This window comes from Trachypithecus francoisi, unplaced genomic scaffold (genome assembly GCF_009764315.1).
Source record: "Trachypithecus francoisi isolate TF-2019V2 unplaced genomic scaffold, Tfra_2.0 Lachesis_group13, whole genome shotgun sequence".
NCBI lineage: Eukaryota > Metazoa > Chordata > Mammalia > Primates > Cercopithecidae > Trachypithecus > Trachypithecus francoisi.
In genome coordinates this window covers 71,191,344-71,214,272 of record NW_022681458.1, presented here as the reverse complement: position 1 = coordinate 71,214,272, position 22,929 = coordinate 71,191,344, and the positions used below count along the sequence as shown (strand labels likewise).

Below are 22,929 nucleotides of genomic sequence, written 5' to 3'. Positions count from 1 at the left end.
AGATGGAATGAGGTAAGGCAAAAAGAAACCATCCTCCACATGAAAATCTATACCTAATGAGATGCTAGGTTTTATTCTGTACTACAAGAAATCTATTTTTATAACGTGTATACTGAAAGGTAGTTGAAAACTGACATAACATAAAATGAGCTATTTCTAGTCCATGCAAATTTTAATTTAAGAAGGAATAATTTACTAGTAGAAAACAAATAAAATGAAAGTATTTTATAATAGTTAAAAAAGGAAGAAAGAAAAAAGAATGATTCTTCCTGCACCTTACAGCATTTGGAGTACAAATACATACATACATACACACACACACACACATAAACACAAATTGACCACTCACTTGGATAAATCTCACTGCAATCCTAAAGAGACATTACAACAAAAAATTTATAGATTGCTGTAGCAGACCCTAAGGTATCAGAGCAGAAGTAAACGAATCTTAAAGAAATTTAATAATCAATATAAATATTGTGACAAATACATTTTTGTCTTAAAATACACAACTTTTAGACTAGCCACCAACACAAGTAAGTACACCTATCACTCATGTCATTCATTCATTCACACACACACACCCCTTTGTGAATACAAATTTGACTACTACTTAAAAAATGGGTAAGACTAGAGCTGGGTGTGGTGGCTCACACCTGTAATCCCAGCACTTTGGACTTTGGGAGGCCAAGGCGGGCGGATCACCTGAGGTCGGGAGTGCGAGACCAGCCTGACCAACATGGAGAAACCCCGTCTCTACTAAAAATACAAAATTAGCCAGGCGTGGTGGCACATGTCTGTAATCCCAGCTGCTCGGGAGGCTGAGGCAGGAGAATTGCTTGAACCTGGGAGGCAGAGGTTGCAGTGAGCTGAGAGCGCACCATTGCACTTCAGCCTGGGCAACAAGAGGGAAACTCCATCCCCACTCTCCAACCCCCCACCACTGGCCAGCAAAAAAAAAAAAAAAAAAAAAAAAAAGGATAAGCCTGTGCCAGGTTTCAGTGAAAATTTCTAGCCCAATTTCTTTCTTCACTCTGTCACCCAGCTGGAGCACAGTGGCATGATCACAGCTCACCTTAGCCTTGACCTCCCGGGCTCAAGCAATCCTCCTGCCTCAGCCTCCCAAGTAGCTAGGACCACAGGCATGCGCCACCACACCTTTTTTTTTTTCTTTTTAGAGATGGGGTCTCACTATGTTGCCCAGGCTAGGGAACTCCTGAGTTCAAGGGATCCTCCTGCTTCAGCCTCCCAAAGTGTTGGGATTATAGGTGTGAGCCACCATGCCCAGCTTAGAATATTTTTAGTACATAATTTTGAAGTAAAGAAATACAGATCACCTTGGCATAATGTGTACCCACTAGAATTGTACATCTAGACCACATGGAACAGAAGTTTTTTCTGAATAATGCATTTAAATATTTCATCAGCTCCTTTGCTTCTTTTAGCAATTTATCTTTTGACATAAAAAATTCTTTACCTCAAAATATAACTCTGAAATTTACTTTGAAAATATAAATATTATCATTTCATTCAAAGACAGATAGTAGAGGTATAAAGCTTATTACAACGGTACCTAAGACAGAAATTCAGAGGAATATTTTAAGCATTAAGAGGAAAAAACAAATTATATCTCTATCTTAAGGTTACTTGTATTATTTTAAAATGAAATTCAACCACTACTTGTTGCAGAGATATTTAATGCACATTTGATATTACATGGCAAACAGAAAATTTCAAAATAAATTCAAATGAAGATAAATCTTTCTAGAATTATTGGGAGATTTTCTAAAATAGGTACACTACATAGATTGTCTTAATTTAACTGAAATTTCCTCATTAATAGCTTCAGTCACATATATTTTTAATTTTAATTTTAAAAAGTGATATCTTAGGAGATTCAATAATCAAAGTTTCATTATAAAAACAGGAAGTAAATTTTAAAGCTTTGAGACAAAAAACTCAAAACACAGCTTAGTTATCATAGTTTAGCCATGTAAAATAGATAAGAAACTGGCCATACAGGTTTACCCAGGAGTATGAAAGAATTTAATTTACACTAGAAATCTAGAATCTAGATTCAGTTCTAATCTAGACTAGAATCTAGAATCTAGATTCAGTTCTAATCTAGACTAGAATCTAGAAAGCAACGACTTTTCCCCTGCGTATTACTAACATTTGCTGCTCAAGAACTTATTGACTGTCATACGTGTAGGAAGCTACTCAACATTTGGTAGGCTGGTGAAAGTTTAAATAATCTGATAAAATTGTGAAAAGCCTATTAGAATAAATACTTGTTTTAACCTTTATTTGAAATTGTGGCATGGGGAAACTATCTCAACAGTGAATTTATAAAAGCTAAATTTTATTGAGTCATAAATACATGTTACAAGATTCAAATAGGTTGCTGAGGAACAAAATTACATTTGTTTTATAACCTTCAGATGTCTATACAATGGTAGTAATCAATATTACAAAATAAATACTTGTTAAAGTAAAATGTATGTCTGTATCAGCAAATTAAAGCAAGCTTTTTTTTTTTTTGCCTCTAAAAACATGACAAATATGTCCCATAAAAATCTTACAAAATAAAAGCACAAGCAAGTTTCATTCCATTTGAATTGTTAAGTTTACTGGAAGAAAAACAAAATGTCAGTAGCATTAGAGAAAGAAAAAAAGATGGATTCTGGGTATTTAGAAGGAAATGTCAAGGGAAGAAATTATGTCTTATATAGATAGATATAAACCCACCATACTCAGTGAAATATATTTGTCTTTCATCTTGTAACTTAGTATTTCGCAATATCTTAGACTTCAAGCAAACTGACACACTTCTGGGGGAAAGGTAACTCTGCTATTCTAAAAATTCCATTAAGAAAAAGTACATATATTGTGATGAGCTGAATGTCTGTGTTCCCCCAAAATTCATGTATTGAAGCCCTTATTTCCTAATAGGGCAGCATTTGAAGATGAGGCCTTTGGGAGGTACTCAAGGTTGGATTAGGTTATGGGGCCTTCATGATGGGATTAGTGGCCTTATGAGAAGAAAGGTCTCCCCACCCCCATCCAAGGAGCACAGAGAAAAGGCCATGTGAGGACAAAGTGAGAGGGTGGTTATCTGCAAGCCAGCAAGAGAGCCCTTACCCAAAACCAAACTCTGCCTGATCTTGTCATGGACTTCTAGAATAAATTTCTGTTGTTTAGGTGCCCAGTCTGGTATTTTGTTATGGCCAACACACCTACTTGTAGGTAAATGCTAGGGCAGTACTATCTAGCACCTTGTCCTCAGAGAATGGGGCAAGGCCCAGTTTTGGTTTGGCCCAGGGTACAATAGTTTGAACTACTAACTTATCTTTGCTACAGATCGTTTCCAAAGATCTATCCAGTAGCCTACATTCTCCTTGCCTGAGACTGACATTAACCTCTGGGCCATCCTCAGAATTACTCTTTTTCCAAGGGTTCAGGAGAAGACAGGATTAACTAGGCTTACAATTGATCTGAATTCATCACAGAATAGAATCCTCAAACTCATAGCAAAACTAGGCCAGATGAGTAGACTGAAAGGAGACAATCCAATCAGCTAAGTTGTGCTTAGTAAAAACACCAAGTTCTAGTCCTGAATTCATACACTAGTTGAGCAGTTAATGAAAGCAGAGAAAATCTAGAAGAAACAAAGAGACAAACAGCATCTCCAGAAATGAACTGGTCTCTGTAGGCTACTACAATGAAGAAGAGACATAAATAAGAACAGACTGTATTAAAGAGAGAGGTAGGTTTGGCAATTAAATACACAATAAAAGGACATGGCTCTTTTCTGTTTAAACAAAAAATACAATGGAAAATTCAACAATACATACTATAGCTATTTTAACAGTATTTTAAAATAAAATCTAATACTCTCACATAAAAAGCCAAGTCAGACAGGTATACAACAGATCTCAACACTGTCTCATTGTTTAAGTAATCTGCAAAAAACACTACCTTCTAACAATTAAAAAAAAAAAAAAGTGTACGGATAAATCCCACAGCAACTTCACTAAAAGACTTTGTCCCTCACCAGATCTTCAGCATAGAAATGCTTTCTATTTGTAATCAAAGTCTCTTATGGCAACTTAATATTCCTCTGGCTCAAGTCTATAAGCCAAATGTAGGCTGTAGCAATGCAGAATTTCTGTAAAACTCCATGTTAAAAATGATAGGTGGTTCCTATGTGAGAGAGATGTTTTTAAAAAAGAAAAGAAAATGGTAGATGAATCTGGAGTATTCTGGAACATTTCTCATAATGGCATTTTTTTCAAAGGCAATTATTAAAAGGTGAAATATGGTAGGCATTAAAACTATAAGGTTTAAAAAGTTATAAAACACATTTTTATATGTAAAGCCAATACATTTCCTGAAAAAATTAAACTTGCTAGTTTAAAGTTATTTAGCAAATCCTGAATACGTTACATATTCTCTCTACCAAAAAACTCAATTTCTAAGAACTGCCTTCGCATAAAGCCAAGATAAAATAGGAAGTATTTTGATGTATTATTCTCAGCATGCCTATAACCTACGGGAGTTGGTAGAAGAATATAGCTTGAAACAGTCTATTCACCGTAACAACACTACTTGATCAAGAAAACCAGTTCGGAATGAGGTTTTAACACCAGCCAGGTGCGGTGGCTCACGCTTGTAATCCCGGCACTTTGGAAAACCAAGGCTGGTGGATCACCTGAGGTATTGAGTTCGAGACCAGCCTGGCCAACATGGCGAAACCCTTTTTCTACTAAAAATACAAAGATTAGCTGGACATGGTGGTGCTTGCCTGCAACCCCAGCTACTCGGGAGGATGAGGCACAAGAATCACTTGAGCCCAGGAGACCGAGGTTGCAGTGAGCCAAGATCCCACCACTGCACTCCAGCCAGCCTGGATGACAACAGAGTGAGACTCCGTCTCAGAAAAAAAAAAAAACAATTTAACACCAAATTCACTTTAGTAATGTGAACAGTATTAATCCCTTAAAAGTTAACATCTCTAAGTCCCAAAAAAAATTAAATTTTAATTTCACAAACTATTTATAATGCCATTCTAAAAGTTTACCACCAAGAAAGCAAAAGGTGAGATTAACAAAAGGCACTATTAAAATCTAATTAAGGGCCGGGTGCAGTGGTTCATGCTTATAATCTCAGCACTTCAGGAGGCCGAGGTGGGTGGCTCACGAGGTCAGGAGTTTGAGACCAGCCTGGCCAACATAGTGAAACCTCGTCTCTACTAAAAACATATAAATTAGCTGGGCATGGTGGCAGGAGCCTGTAGTCCCAGGTACTTGGAAGGCTGAGGCAGGAGAATCGCTTGAACCCAGGAGTTGGAGGTTGCAGCGAGCCCAGATTGTGCCACTGCACTCCAGCCTTGGTGACACAGCGAGACTGTCTTTAAAAAAAAAAAAAAAAAAAGCTAATTAAAATGAAGGGCAGTACAAAAAAAAATTGAGAAAATTACCAATTTATTTCGAATTTATCCCTATTATGTCACATTATATGCTTTCCCATATCCTAAATATGAATGTGTGAGATATGAACCAATAAAAGTAAAAGCCAGCCAACCAACCAACCAATCAAAATAACCACCTAGATACAGTAGGTCTGAATTTTGAAACTATTGCACCATAATCATATTTTTGCTTGAGAATAATTGTATAGATTGGGAAGAAGGGTAGGAGAAGGAGAAAAGACAAAGATCATTAAATACTGGGGGCTTTCTTTCCTAATTATATAAGTGTTCCCTCCACTCCCATCCCCAATCACTAAAGTGGCTTATTACTGATGAGAGCATACTGTATCACCTCAGGTGTGTTCAACTAGCTTAGAAAATTAGTACCTTTACTCAATGTTTTGCTCTCTACACACTTCATTTCCTGTTTTTCTGGGTGTGTGTGGAGGGGGTAATGGTTTATTCTCCCTTCAAATGCATAAATACGTACATTAATACCCATAACTTGGAATGACTATTAAAATAGGCAGGTTTTAATTCTGTCAGTTCCTCTAACAAAATAAAACAAAAACTACCTCCCCAGCATCAAATAAATGTTTGAGAATTCAACTGATTGGCAAAATTTAAATATATAGCACACTTGTCTTAAAAATATTTACAGCTGCTGTATTATAGGAGTGAAATTCTGTAACGTTCCACACTAACCAAGGGGATGACACCAAGCCTGAGCACACACTGGTGCGATGCCTTCGTGTAGTGTACTGCAGTCCTTCTTCCAGTTTTCTTTTCTGCTTCCCCGCCTCAACTTTTTTTCTTGGTAGAGACAAGATTTCCAACTCTTGGGCTGAAGCACTCCTCTGGCCTCTGCCTCCCAAAGTGCTGGGATTACAGGCATGAGCCACCACGCCCGGCCTCTGCTTCCTTTTAAACCTAGTCTTCTACAGACTCATTATGCATATGGCATGGATTTACAGTTATGATTGGGAAGGGCTGGTAGCCAAGCAACTGTTTTCACTTTTTTGTGAAAGTTATCTCTGAACTGAATTTACAGATCTGAATTACAAACCCTGCTGATGGCTAACATGATTTCCAAGATTCTTTCCAAAATGTTTTTTTTTTTTTTTTTTTTTTTTGATACGGAGTCTCGCTCTGCGGCCCAGGCTGGAGTGTAGTGGCCGGATCTCAGCTCACTATAAGCTCTGCCTCCCGGGTTCACGCCATTCTCCTGCCTCAGCCTCCCGAGTAGCTGGGACTACAGGCGCCCGCCACCTCGCCCGCCTAGCTTTTTGTATTTTTTAGTAGAGACGGGGTTTCACCGTGTTAGCCAGGATGGTCTCGATCTCCTGACCTCGTGATCCGCCCGTCTCGGCCTCCCAAAGTGCTGGGATTACAGGCTTGAGCCACCGCGCCCGGCCTCCAAAATGTTTTAAATTCCATTGCCTGCATAACCACAGGATTAATACTAAACACTGTGGGTCAGGCACGGTGACTCACGCCTGTAATCCCAGCACTTTGGGAGGCTGAGGCGGGCAGATCACAAGGTCAAGAGTTCCAGACCAGCCTGACCAACACGGTGAAACCTCGTCTCTACTAAAAAATACATATAAAAATTAGCCAGGCATGATGGCGTGCGCCTGTAATCTCAGCTATTCAGGAGGCTGAAGCAGGAGAATCGCTTGAAACTGGGAGGCGGAGGTTGCAGTAAGCCAAGATTGTGCCACCGCACTCCAGCCTGGGCGAAAACACACACACACAAACACACACACACACAAAGGGGAAGTAAAACACCTTTTACCTCTACATTTTCATTTTGGTAGCTGAACATTATCTACTACCAAGTTAAGGTTGTGTGATTATAAATAGGGAAAAATAGAGCCAGGATAGTTTGTAGGTCCAAATGTGAGTAAGAGATAAGAACGTAAACACTAATGAGTTTTCCCACCTACAGCTATTTAATGTTCTCTCACCACAGTCATCTTTTTGGGACAACTACTCATTTTTAAATGGAAAATAGTAGTAAGGACAAATTGTAAAGTTAGAATTCCAGCACTCTTCTTGGCACCTTTCTGGGGCACGCGTGTGCGCACGCGCGCACACACACACACACACACACACACACACACACCAAGAAATCAGGAATCTTTTCACATTCTTCATGGGCTTAATCACGACTTTTTCTAGTATAGTGTACTTTTCCCAGAATTCCACTGAAAACTGCCTACACAAGCAGCATCTTGTGTCAGGTTCTACGGAAGCATCATGCACAATGTAGTTGGCTTTAACTGAGAGAATTCCTAGAAGATTTCTTCCAGTCATGGCTACAAATATAAAGATGAACAACATGTTTAAAGATTAAGCCCTCTAGCATTATACTGCTCATTATTTTCATTCAAACCTAAAGTGACAAAAAATGTCACATATAAAAACTTATTCTTTGTGGTCATACTAAGGGTTTGATAAGTCAGATGACAATGGTGTTCTAGAAAGAAAGACCAACGGGGACACCAAACTTCAAGAATATTTGGGGGTCAATTCACCTAAAGCCAACGCCCTGTATTCTCCACTGTTCAAAAGGCTTGTAGACAATCCATTGTCTTCCATTTCAACTAGTTGCATGGTCCACTGTGAAGGAGTGAGAAAAGAGCTGTGTACTTGTTCTTGACCTGTAAAGATTTCATCATGGAAGATTAATACTGATGCTGCTGCTGCCTGTTACTGGTTGTTTCTCTTTGCAGGTGCCAATATCGATCAGAGAACAGGATTTCAGTGGCAGAGTTGTTGCTATACTGTTATCTCTTCAGAACGGAGGCACAAGGAGAGATGAATGCCACATCGCAAGGAGCAAAGGAGAGAGAGAGAAAGAAATGGTGTCAGGTGGCATGTTGGATGTGATTTTTGTTTTAGTAGAGATTGAGATGACTGTAAATTGTTTAGCTGATTCCTTCGGTCTGCAAAGATACATTTGTGTTGGTGCTGATGATTCTTGACTAATCCTGTTTCAATTACAAATTGGTTATGTTTTTCAAATAAAACTCTGGCACTTATATTCAGGGCTCATAAGTCAAATGCACTCACACACACTCACACACATACCAAAACACACACATTAAAGCCAATCCCTACTACACTATTTAATACTCCATACTGAGATGTCACACTTTCTAAACACATTCTCTCCAACTAATCAAATATTTTAAAACCAAGAAGACAAAAAAATTTGAAGACAAGAAAATAAAGAGTAACATACCCACATGTTGTTCATATCATAAACTTGAGCTGCAGCAGTCTCAAGACATAGTTACTGGACCCAATAACTTTCAAAATTCTCATTTACTCATCAGTCTGGGGTATTATGACTAGTAACTTGTATCTTTTTAAAAACATGGACATTTCAAGGAATTTAATTTTGCAGGGATTGTATTTTATTTTTAGTTTTATGTGTTAATTTAGTGACAATCCTTGAAAGCAAATCCATACCGTTTTCTTCAACTCCAGAATAAAGATCTGACTATATAATCAACCTAGCAGAGCTTCTGAATCACAAAGATAAATTGTTTTCCCATAATTTGAATTTGTCAGAGACAGGTATCAAAACCTGATCAATTATAAAGCCAGCAGGTTTTTGGTTGGTTTCCTTGAACCCACGATTCCACATGGGCACAGGTAGATAAAATAGGATCATTAGAAGCTTTGCCTCAAATTAACAACTTTTTAAAGATAGGAAATTACTCTCTTCGCAACTACAAGCTTTTATTAATAACTGGGGAAGTCTGTATATAATTAATGATAACCAAAAAAGTTACTTGTTCCTTCTGAAATACTTTCAGGAATAATTTATATAGTCTCCATATATTTTATTATACAGTTCTATTCTAAGAATTCCTTAAGATATATTTTAAAATTATTTGAATTTTTATTAAAAAATGTTTTTTTAAAAGGTCTTTGTTGACTGACCTTTAAAAATAAATTGAGTGAAAAATCAATATATTAGTTAATAACAAAGAAATATTGTAGTTCATACAACGGTCACTAACATAATGCCCAAGGAAGAAAATATGTGAAAGAGAATGAAAAAGAATGTGTATGAAAAATAATTAACTTAAAACTGTTCTCCTTTATCTGTAATGAAAATGAAATAGTATGTTCACCCCCCAATACACCAAAAAAAAAAAAAAAAAAAGTAGGGAAAAGCAAACAGTCCAGTACTTAACAGAGATGCAAGGAAAGCCACAATGAATTAATTTTTCTGAATACAATGAATCAACTTACTATTAGTCTACAACAAAATAATTCTAGGAATTAATCACATGGGTACAGTATTGAAATAGGACTGGGAATGGTTCAAGTTCTGGCTTTGTCACTTACTGGTGCTATTACTCCAGAGGAAGTATATATAGATCTGGGCATTCAAAAAGGTGTAATTAATGTTCACTCAAAAATGGTTAAAGCTTCAAAGTCTATAAAAAGTAATATGTAATTCCATTAAAATGGGAATTTGAATTACGCCTGTGTCAGGCAGAGTACGGCAATAAATCACTTAATAAATGGGTGAGCAATGACTGCATAAACTGGGAACAACTAAAACAATAAATATTACATAAAAGAATTCTTGATACAGTTGAGGGGAAAAAAAAGTGATGCTCCACAGTGATTTCCCTAATCTCAGAAGAGAAAATTAATAAGCCCATAAGTAAGTTTACATTTACTTTTTGGTAGTAACTAGCAACACCTATTTATTTTAGCCAAGTATTTACTTTTGGAGGTTTCTGCCTGACTCTCATTCCTTACTCTATCACACTTTGGATAACAGAGTAAGGCTATGTTTGGATTTATTATTTTTCTAACCCTGAAGAACAGTATAAAATATGAAGTAAACTTTATGATTTATTCAAAGGTAAACATACTTTTTCATATTTTAGTTCAGCTTTTCAATTACAGTGATTATCATTATGAAACACAATGCATGTCATAAATTATCCACTTCAAGAAAAAGTAAACAGGCCTGTCTATTCTCATATGTCCATATGCCATGGGCTTCCTCAACGAACTTTCGTCCTTCAGTGCTAAGAAAGTTAGTCTAATAATTAATTCTGCTTAATGTTAAGAATTTATTGAAGGGACAAAGGGCAAGAGAGTCACCCGTGCTAATGCAAGAGTATGCCAGGCTCCAAATCTAAACCACAAACTGACTGGTTATATTTCCTATGCAGGACACAAGGGGCATCAAATATTCGGATCCAGCCTATGGTAGAAGCTGTATACTTACAAGTTGGAGTACCAGTTCACGTCTGCTTAATAAACCCAGAAGCTGATTAAGACAGAAGTGATAATATCTTTTCGTTTGACTCAAGCCTGTCCTGTGTGTGTTAAGTCTGTTTAATCTTTTCTAGAAAACAGAATGACCTTTTCTCCCACTGTGCTTCAGAATACCAAATAACTTATTTGTATACATGTAACATTGCTTATTATTTTTTAACTGTATAACTCAAAAATTAATACTCAGTTCTAAGCAGGCAACCGCTATTTATGCTCTAAGGTGACATTACTTGCTTAATTTTGTTCCCTGTATGTACTACTGGCCACTTTCTTTATAATACACTCATTCTTCTCACCCAAAATAGTCTCTCAGAAGAAAATCTGGGTATTCATGACATGAGAGTATGTTTCAGCATTATTGTTAATCCATTTCCCCAAAATATTCCACGATGAAGGTCAAAGAAAATTTATGTTGTAAATTAGTTAAAAAGAAGATAAAGTTAGAAATCTAAGACTGCTCAGTAAATCTGATAAAAGCTAGAAAAAAAAAAAAGCAGGAAAAAGATTATGGAAGGGATAGTTACAGGAAAGAGTAAGTAAATACGAAAAATATAGAAGTCAAACACTGGGAAAGGAGAATACGAAGGTTAGAAGGTTTAGTGTTCTACAACATTTTACAAATGTCTATATAATATTTGGACACTAAGTATACTTTACGTTAGAAAAGTGTTTTTCACAGAAACCAGTGTTTTCAAAGTACCAGGAAAGCTTTAAAACCAACCAACCAAAACAAAAACAAACCCTCCTTTGAAGCCTTTTCAAAGTGTACTTTTTGTAATACAAATAGCTAATTCTGAATTTAACTGCTTTACAATTTCAGATTTTGTAACAGATTTTCATAAAATAAGGTGCACATGTAAAATGTCATCATTTAGAAAAAGTAATCTGAAATTTGGTATTACATGTGAAAATAGTAACCCTTCAGTAAAACTCTCAAGTACATCTTGGAATCACTATAACTAAGTAAGTAAGTATTCCTTTATCACCACAGGCTGGTTAGAAAATAACTGGTAAATCTTTATATGAGACATCAAGCATAGGCCCTTATGAACTCATTATAAAAACAGTTTAGGTGGGCACACAAATACTTATGACTCATCCTGTACTAAAAATTCCCTTTTCCCTTCTGTACTTCCTTTACATGGTTCTATCATTATCATAGAACTATTACGATAGCTCTATAGCTCCATCTATTATAGAGAATAGACTGAAGTTGTCAACTAAGTCTCAAAGAGCAGGAAAAGCAGTCAATAATTGCAATAGAACAAAATAGAACTACTTAAAAAACAAAAAGACCAAAATAAATCATTTTTGAATTCACTGTTCAAGTAGTTTAGGTTGAAGCTTTCTGGGCAGTTGGCCTAGACAGATATAGCATATTAAATGATACTAATGCAAATTATATATAATAATTTTCTATTCCTTATAATTAAATGGTAGGAGTCCCCAGCATATTAATAACATTTCCAAAACAAATTAGTATGCAGTGTAATAGTAGCTGCTACCAGAATGGGTTTCTCTGTCCTACCTCACCCGATCCCATGGAGACAACTTCACAGATACTATCTCCAATTAGTTCACTCATTCAATTTTACCTATAATTCAGCCTATTTAAAAAATTTAAAGAACCTGACAAGCAGAAAGCACAAAAAATTGGGTCAAAGAAAAAGAATTTTATGTCTGTGGGTAACTTCATTTTGAGGGAAAAAAACCTACTCTGTTATTACTACTTCTCTGAAATCATTTGAACTAAAATTAAGACCTGTAAAAACAATAAACTGATTACAATTTCAGAGTTTACAAACAAGTAGAAAGATATACATTATTTAAAAGTTTGCGACAGTAACACACAGAAACGTGTTTTCTCAGTTTATCCCTTTATACTATTACTAAGTGCTTTTTCCTATGTACATCTTCTCATCAAAACATCACACAAGCAACAAATTAAAAGATAAGCCAAAGAAATAAGTTTGCTATTTATTTACAATTACTATTTCATTATGAAATGAACATAATACGGAATTTTAGATTTCCTCTTTAAAATGAAGTTATTTTTTACCAAAAGGTAGTACTTAAATAGAGTACTCTGAAGACTTTGGAGGTCTGTCCAAGAATCATTCCTCCACTACAGGGACATGGTATATCATCATCTCAAGATTTTTAAGTTGACACAGATAAAGGAATGTTATTTTAATATACTCAACATAAAAATGTAATTTTGGCCAGGTGTGACAGCTCATGCCTATAATCCCAGCACTTTGGGAGGCCAAGGAGGGTGTATCACATGAAGCCAGGAGTTTGAGACCAGCCCGGCCAACACAACGAAACCCTCACTCTACTGAAAATACAAAAATTAGCCAGGTGTGGTGGCACATGCCTGTAATCCCAGCTACTCAGTAGGCTGAAGCACGAAAATCGCTTGAACCAGGGAAGTGGAGGTTGCACTGAGCTTAGATTGTGCCACTGTACTCCACACTGACAGCGAGACTGTTTCAAAAAACAAAAATAATAATAAAATAAAGTAACTTTAAATGCATCTCTTTTTAATCTGAAATTTTTAATTTGAAATCTTACTCTCTTAAATTTTGGCTTTTAATATAACACAACTTCCCACAAATTCTGGTAGCAAATTGAACTAAAAATGCAGCATATGTTTCACATACCTTTTTGAGATGTCCTAGTCTAAGTTTGAAAATTTCTTCCTGTTCATGATATTCTGCCAAAGTCAACCTGTCAAAAATGAAATTTTAATTCTACATATTGAGATTAATACTTAGTTTATTAACAACTAGCAAAATATAAAAATCAAATGGAAATACTAAAATGTGGACAACTTTTAGCCCAAAATGTATGAGACAAAAATCCTTTGAGATATTCTTCAGACTATATTTAATACTTTTAGATGAAACAGTTAACTAATTCTACAATGATTTAATGAGTACCATTTATCAAGTGATGTTCTAGAATTTATATCCTAAGGATACAGTGAAAAACAAGACAATTTCTCCTTACATATTAGTATGAGCTTACACTCTATAGTGGAGGTAAGCAAGTATTAAAAAAACCCATGTGATGAAATAAGTAAGTTTAAGTAACAGTAAGTGTCATGAAGAAAGCAAAAAAGGATGGTATGGTAATGACTAATCGCATTACGTTAATTTGGACTGGGTGTTAGAGAGGTGACCTTCATCTAAATACAAAAAGACAACCATGAGAGGACTCTGGGGAGTATATTCTAGACATGAGTTATAGACAGTTTAAAACTCTAAGATGAAAATAGTCTTGGCATATAAATAGAAGAGAAAAAAATGGGAGTAAATTAGATGTAGTCAAAAAGGTTGTGGGTAGTAGGAGAAGCAAGCTGGGGAGACATACTATGTATAGATTTGCAGGCAAAGTAAAGAATTTCAGTTTTACTCTAAGAGTAATGGGAAATCACTGCAAAGGGAGTCAGTCCAGTTTGGGCAGTTCTTAAAAAGAGGAAAAAAACAAAGACATTTTTCCTTTCCCTGCTTCATTGTATTGGGAGTAAATAGGAAAGATTAAAAAATGCTAAAACTTTAGTCAAAGTACTAAATTCTGGCCGGGTGCAGTGGCTCACGCCTATAATCTCAGCACTCTGGGAGGCTGAGGCAGGTGGATCACTGGAGTCCAGGAATTCCAGACCAGCTTGGGCAACATAGCAAAACCCTGTCTCAATCTCCTCTCACCCCCACAAAAAAGCACTATATTCTTATACTCCAAATATAGAGATAGGGTCTTGCTTTGCTGTCCAGGTTGAATTTGAACTCCTGGGCTCAGGTGACTCTCCTGCCTCAGTGTACCAAGTAGCTGGGAGTACAGGTGTACACCACCATGCCTACCTACTTCAAAATCTTAATAAAAATAGATACAGGACTTTAAGTCTTCAAAGTGCTTCACGGTTATCTTATTATTTCAAATATTCTTACCTAACTTTGAAAAATAATCAGTTTAATATATGCAGAACCATAATAAGACTTATTAGGGTCTCGCTCTGTTGCCCAGGCTGGAGTGCAGAAACCATGATCTCAGCTCACTGCACCACCACCTCCCAAATTCAAGCAATGCTCCCACCTCAGCTTCCAGAGTAGCTGGGACTACAGGCATATGCCACCATGCCTAGCTAAAGTTTTGTATTTTTAGTAGAGATGGAGTTTTGTCATGTTGGCCAGGCTGGTCTTGAATGCCTGGCTTGAAGTGGTCCACCCACCTCAGCCTCCCAAAGTGCTGGGATTACAAGTGTGAGCCACCACAACCGGCCCATACCCCAACTTTTAAAGAATAGCTCTTATCTATCATATTCAAGCCCTTGTTTGTTAATTTTCTTATGTGTTTTGAGGTTATTTCATTAAGCTCCTAACTCAGGTGTGATCTGTTTGGTTTCAGTCCCTCAGCAACATTTAGCATAAATGCTGTTTCCCTTTAGCTAGATGCTAATTAAATTTACTAATTCTAAAAAAGGAGTATTCAAAGGAAATAAACAAAAACAAGAAATTCAGTTAGTATTCCACTCGCAACATCTTAAGAGCCAAAAAAAATAAAATTTTAAATTAAATCTCTCTACCCAGTCTTAGGGTGACACAACTACTGGATTTTATTACACTGAATATAGCAATAGTTGATAGATGCAGCAGTTGCTTACAGTCAATTTAGAGAATTAAATGCTGGAGTGTGAATGTAGATGAAGTGAGAGAGGGAGGAGGAGGAATGTGATACTAAAGAAAATGAGGTTGAAAACTAAAATGTATAATATCTCAACTAATCTAGAAAAGAAAAGATGTAGGAATGTTGGCAAAAAGCTTCTGGATATGGGTACAGGTTTACGCCACTAGTGGAAATTTGCTGTAAAACAGGATCATAAATTCATACTCTTAAAGTATGGTTTTAGGTCCACTAGTAGGTCATAGGATGGGCTCAGAACTAATTTTTAAAAGATATTTAAATCTGTTTTGTTTCTATATAGAAATTCTATACTAAGATTTTTACTGAATTACAAAACAGCTAAAATTTTGCATATCTTAAACCAAAATTAGTACATGACTTGAGTTACTTGAAATTTTTGTCCTACCAAGAGGTCTGGCTATCAGATATAACTGCAAAGTTCCTACACATGCACATGGCTACACTTTGTGCAGTTTGGGAGAAATGGTATTTTGTTGTTGTGTGTTGCTACACTACTCACTTTCCAGGGCAATGATTCTTACCATTTTACAATCACAGAGATCTTAAAAAACAAAACAAAACAAAACAAAAAATCTGAAGGAAGTTATAAATACTCTTCCCAGAAAATTTTACATATATATAATTTTGGGATTCACAAATCTCAGTAAGAGTTTCTCTGCCAGCGTCTTGTCCTGCCAATTAGAATGCAAACCCCCAAATGACAAAAGAGCCATTTCTTACATTTTCTCTCCATCTCCTACTAGGAAGTAGTAGGGATTATTAATACCTGACACATTGTAACTTCTTCGACAATCTCTGTTGTCCATTTGTATTAATAAAAAATGCTTTTAAAGAAATCTACGTATTTAGATAAAAGAAACTGGGAACAATCTTCTTTAAAGAAACAGGATTTTAGACACAGAATGAAAAGAGCTAAGCTAGGATAATGTTCACAGCAGTGGCTTTTAATTATCAATACTTTTATGTGTGTAAGATGCTTTTAAAAAAACCTGCCCTCTCAAACAATTCAGTCGGTTAAATAACTTAGCAAATCTTTTATTCATAGATAAGGCAAAGATATAGTCCATCTCTTCCCACAGACTCACATCTGATGAGTTAAATTATTAATATTTTTATTATACACACATAAAAATATTTTTATTATGCACACATGACAATGTGATATTTTTATTATGCACACATAATATTTTAAAAGTTAACAAATTTAAACCCCAAACATAGGACTTGACTCCTGATAATCTTCCATACTAAGTCTGAGTAAATGAAAAATTTTAAAAGTGTTCTAAAATAGTTCAACAGAAACGTGGGGTGACAGTATTTTAAAAAGTTAGTAGAAATACCAAAAAAACGGAATACTCACTTTAAACAAATTTGGTGTTAAATGTCTTAAAGACATTCTGTTTAAGCAAAGAATTAACCTGAGGCCTCAAAGTACACAAGCTATGATAAATAGACTGTTAGAGGCACTTAAACAAAAATTAGCCAGACATGGTGCTGCACACCTGTAGTCCCCGCTACTCAGGAGGCTGAGGCATAAGAATCACTTCAACCTGGGAGGCAGAGGTTGCAGTGAGCTGAGATTGTGCCACTGCACTCCAGCCTGGGCGACAGAGCAAGAAAAGAAAACAACAACAACAACAAAAAACCCAAGCAAACTAACATCATAGTTAATGGTGAAAATGGAAAGATTTTTTCCTAATATCAGGAAAAAGACAAGGACATCTACTTCCATCACTGGTATTCAATACTGCACTGGAAGTCCTACCAGAGCAGTCAGGTAAGGAGAAGAAATAAAACACATCTAAATTGTAAGCTAAGAAATAAAACTGTATTTGCAGATGATATGCCTTCATATTTAGAAAATCCCCAGAAAATGCACAAGAAAAAAATCACTAGAACAATAAATAAATTTGACAAAGCGGCAGGACAGGAGAGCAATGCACAAAAATTAGTTACTTCTATATACCAGCAATGAACAACCTGAAAAGGATATTAAGGAAGCTATTACATTTACAATAGCATCCAAAAGAATATAATACCTAGGAATAAATTTAATCCAGGAGGTGAAAGACTTGCCTACTAAAAACTACAAAATATTGCTAAGGATTTCAAAAAGAGCTAATTAAATGAAAAGATATCCTATGTCCACAGATGGGAGACTTCCAAAAAGTAAGATACTGCCATAAGAATACACATACATACCTATGAAACAGATTTGAATTCAGAAATAAACCCAAAAATCTATGGCCAGTTGATTTCTGACAAGGGTACCAAGACCATTCAATGAGGAAAGAATAATCTCATCAACAAATGATGGGGGGACAACTAGAGAACCACATGCAAAATAATGAAGTAGGACCCCTACTTCACTCTATGTACAAAAATTAACTGAAAATGAATGACCTAAATATGGGAACTAAAACTATTAGAAGATAACACAGGAGGCTGGGCACAGTGGCTCATGCCTGTAATGCCAGCACTTTCGGAGGCTGAGGCAGGTGGATCACTTGAGGCCAGGAGTTCAAAACCAGCCTGGCCAACATGGTAAAACTCTGTCTACTAAATATACAAAAATTAGCCAGGTGTGGTGGTGGGCACCTGTAATCCTAGATACTTAAGAGGCTGAGACAGGAGAATCACTTGAACATGGGAGGCAGAGGTTGCAGTGAGCTGAGATCGCGCCACTGCACTCCAGCCTGGGTGACAGAGCGAGACCCTGTCTCAAAACAAAACAAAACAAAACAAAGGGAAGATAACACAGGGGTAAATCTTCATGACTATAAATTTGGCAATAAATTCTTAGGTGTGTCACCAAAAGCATAAGCAACAACAGTAACAAAAGTCAACAAAATACATTTCATAAAAATTAAAACAATTGAATTCATGGAGATAGAGAGGATGACGGTTACTAGAGCCTGGAAAGGACTGTGGGAAGGGGGGCAAAAGGTGGGGTTGGTTAATGGGCGCAAAAATATAGAATGAATAAGATCTAGTATTTGGTAACACAAGAGGATGACCATAGTCAACAAAACTATATTGCACATTTAAAAATAACCAAAAGAGTATAATTGTAATGTTTATAACAAAGAAATGATAAATGCTTGAGGTCACAGATACCCCATTTACCCTGATGTGATTATTACACATTGTATGCCTGTATCATAATATATCATGTACCCCATACATTGGTTGGTGCAAAAGTCACTGTGGTTTTTGCCACTGAAAGTAGGCAAAAACCACAATTACTTTTGCACCAACCTAATACTATGTACTCATAAAAATAAAAAACTCCTGTACATCAAAGGATATTATCAAAAAAGTGAAAGACAACTTACAGAATAGCAGAAAATATCTGCAAATCATGTATCTGATAACAGTTTAGTATCCAGAATACAAAAAAAAGAAAAAAAAAAACCTCCCACAACAACAAAATAACAAACAGTCTGGTGAAAAAATGAGCAAAAGACTTGAATAGACATTTCTCCAAACAAGATATATAAAGTCCAGCAAACACATTAAAAGATGTTCAACAACATTAAGTCATTAGGGAAATGCAAATCAAAATCACCGTGAGATATCACTTTACACCCACCAGGATGGTTATGATTTTTAAAATGGGAAAGTAAAAAGTATTGTCAAGGATGTAGAAAAATAGGGATACTGTCATGCTGGTGGGAATGTAAAACGGTGCCGACTGGAAAATAAGCAGTTCTTGAACAAGATAAGACATAGAATTACCATAATACTCAGTACTAGATAGATAAAGAAAACAAAACATAAGTCCACACAGAAACTTGTAGACAGGTGTTTATAGCAGAACTATTTATAATAACCTAAGGGTGGAAACAACCTAAAGGTCCATCAGTGAATGAATGGATAAACCAACTGTGCATAATCACACAATGAAATATTGTTCAGCCATAAAAAGAATGAAGTACTGCTACATGCTACCACATGAATATACCTTGAAAACTTATACTAAGTAAAAGACACAAAAGGTCACATAAGGTATGAGTCATTTTATATAAAACATTCAGAAGAAGCAAATACACAGAGAAAGAAAACTGATTATTTGCTACTGGAGGTGAGAAGAGAAAGGGCTAGGGAGTGATTATTTAATGTGCACAGAGTGTTCCTCTGGGTTAAGGGAACAGTTTTGAAACTAGAGAGAAGCGATGGTACATAACACTGTGAATGTACTAAATGCCACTGAACTGTACATTTTTAAATGGTTATTTGTATGTTATATGAATTTAACCTCAATTTAAAAATGTTATCACTAGGAAAAAAAATAGGTGATTGTGGGAGGGATGAAACTAGTTTTCCTATGAAGAGTCCAAATGTTCACAACATAATAGAAATTGAATTGCAATTACTTACACTTAGTACAAGTATAATGGCTGGTATGGTTTGGCTGTGTCCCCACCCAAATCTCACCTTGAATTCCCACATGTTGTGGGAGGGACCTGGTGGGAGGTAACTGAATCATGGGGGCAAGTCTTTCCCATGCTGTTCTCATGATAGTGAATAAGTCTCACAAGATCTGATGGCTTTAAAAAGGGGAGTTTCCGGCTGGACTTGGTGGCTCATGCCTGTAATCCCAGCACTTTGGGAGGCCGAGGCGGGCAGATCACCTGAGGTCAGGAGTTCCAGACCAATCTGCCCAACATGGCGAAACCTCGTCTCTACTAAAAATACAAAAAATCAGCCAGGCGTGGTGGCAGGCACCTGTAATCCCAGCTACTCAGGAGACTGAGGTGGGATAATTGCTTGAACCCAGGAGGCAGAGGTTGTGATGAGTCAAGATCATGCCACTGTACTCTAGCCTGGGCAAAGAGCAAAACTCCGTCTCAAAAAAAAAAAAAGGGCGGGGGGGGTTCCCCTATACAAGCTCTCTTCTCTTATCTGCCACCACGTGAGACGTGCCTTTCACCTTCTGCGATGATTGTGAGGCCTCCCCAACCATGCGGAACTATTAGGTCCATTAAATCTCTTTCTTTTGTAATTTGCCTGGTCTCAGGTATGTCTTTATCAGCAGCATGAAAGAGAACTAATACAATGACTTACACACCAAGTACTACTGTGATATGCAAAATAATGGCCAAAGATTTCCATATTCTAATCCTTGAGACATGTGAATATGTTAGGTTATAAATAAAAGGAAAATGAAAGGTACCAGGTGAAATTAAGGTTGCTTATCAGCTGACAGTAAAACAGGGAGTTATTCTGCATTACCCATGTGTGCCCAGAAGGAAGGGGCGGTAGTGTCAGAATCAGAGCAATGTGACAGGTGAGGCACTTGACTGGCCGCAGCTGGCTATGAAGATAGAAGGGGATCATAAACCAAAAAATGTAGGCAGCTTCTAGAAGCTGGAAAAGGCAAGGAAATGGATTCTCTTCTAGAGTCTCTAGAAGTAACACAGCCCTGTTAACAACTAGATTTTAGCTCAAATGAAACCCATTTCAGATCTGTGATCACTATAACAGTAAGGTCATATTTCTGTTGGTTAAAGCTAGGTTTGTGTGATTTGTTACAGCAGCCATAAGAAATTACTGCAGATCTTCTTACCTGGAAGTACAATGCTCCTTTAATAAATACCTAAAAACACGGAAGTGGCTTTGGAATTGGGCAGGGGACAGAAGCTAGAATTTTAAGAAGCTTAATTTCTAAAGGCTGGGCACAGTGGCTCACACCTGTAATCCCAGCACTTTGGGAGGCCAAGTCGGGTGAACTGCTTGAGGTCAGGAGTTCAAGACCAGCCTAACCAGCATGGTGAAACCCCGTTTCTACTAAAAATACAAAAATTAGCCTGGCATGGTGGTGGGTGCCTGTAAATCCCAGCTATTTGGGAGGCTGAGGCAGGAGAATCACTTGAACCCAGAGCGAGACTCTGTCTCAAAAAAAAAAAAAAAAAAAGGCATAATTTCTAAAAAGTTTAAACAGATTGTTAGCAGGCTAAATGTCATCAAAAAGAAAGGATAACCTAGAGAACAGAACCTTGTGTCCAAAAGGCAGAAGCACAGAAGATCACCATAAAAGATTATTCTCAGACCTTGAAACCAAATGGAGTTTGGATGGATTTTGAAATTCCACAGGAATTTCCTTCCACTGCTTTGTGTTTTGAACATGAATGTCTATAAACTGTCATCAGATACCTGTCCCACCATCGTACTGTGGGAGGAGGTAACTTAATTCTCGAGTTTCAGTTTCACAGATGAAGAAAAATTGTGTCTCCAGGTGGATCATACCCCAAGTCTCACACATATCTGATTTATTTGATGAGAATTGGAACTTTGAGCTTATGGGATTTAGATGCAACATTAGACTTTGAGCCGACACTGTAATGGGGATGTTGAAATAGGGTGAATATACTCTGCATGTGGAAAGGATGTGAATCTTTGGGGGTCAGCAGGTAGAATAATGGTTTTCCCAAAATGCCATATCCTAGTCTTTAAAAAAGCTAGATTTAAATGGGATCAAGTTTGCTCATCAGCTGATTTTAAGATAATTACTTTGAATAATACAGCTAAGAACACACAGAGGAAAGGAAAAAAAAAACATTCTATTTGCAGGAAACTAGTAAAAGTCACAGAAAAGGTAATATCTGAACTAAATTAAAAAGAAGCAACAGCAGGAGGACAGGAAGAAGAAATGGGGTATTAAGAGGCATGATGGGCCCGGCGCGGTGGCTCACGCTTGTAATCCAAGCACTTTGGGAGGCGGAGGTGGGTGGATCACCTGAGGTCGGGAGTTCAAGACCAGCCTGACCAAATGGAGAAACCCCATCTCTACTAAAAATACAAAATTAGCCAGGCATAGTGGCACATGCCTGTAGTCCCAGCTACTTGGGAGGTTGAGGCAGGAGAATCACTTGAATCCAGGAGGCAGAGGTTGCAGTGAGCCAAGATCCTGCCATTGTACTCCAGCCTGGGCAACAAGAGTGAAACTCCATCTCAAAGAAAAAAAAAAAAAAAAAAACCGGGGGCATGATGACCCAAGAGTACAGCATGGAGATACTCAAGCAAAAGTAAAAAGGAATGCAAACTGCAGATTAAGGAAGTATCTTCTGCTTGTTTGCTAAGACTTTTAGTCACAGATCAATGTTAAATTTTTTTTTTTTTTTTTTTTTTTTTTGAGACGGAGTCTCGCTCTGTCGCCCAGGCTGGAGTGCAGTGGCCGGATCTCAGCTCACTGCAAGCTCCGCCTCCCGGGTTTACGCCATTCTCTCGCCTCAGCCTCCCGAGTAGCTGGGACTACAGGCGCCCGCCATCTCGCCCGGCTAATTTTTTGTATATTTTAGTAGAGACGGGGTTTCACCGTGTTAGCCAGGATGGTCTCGATCTCCTGACCTCGTGATCCGCCCGTCTCGGCCTCCCAAAGTGCTGGGATTACAGGCTTGAGCCACCGCGCCCGGCCTATCAATGTTAAATTTTATCTA

General features: G+C 37.0%; 1 protein-coding gene across 1 annotated transcript in view; it reads right to left on the bottom strand.

Annotated features, from left to right (window-relative positions):
• The window catches only part of TLK1 (tousled like kinase 1), a 163,805-nt gene that overhangs the window by 24,188 nt on the left and 116,688 nt on the right, over positions 1-22,929 (bottom strand). The window contains exon 12 of the mRNA XM_033231161.1: positions 13,450-13,516. Coding sequence (XP_033087052.1) covers positions 13,450-13,516 — 67 coding nt within the window. The remainder of the gene's footprint in view (positions 1-13,449; positions 13,517-22,929) is intronic.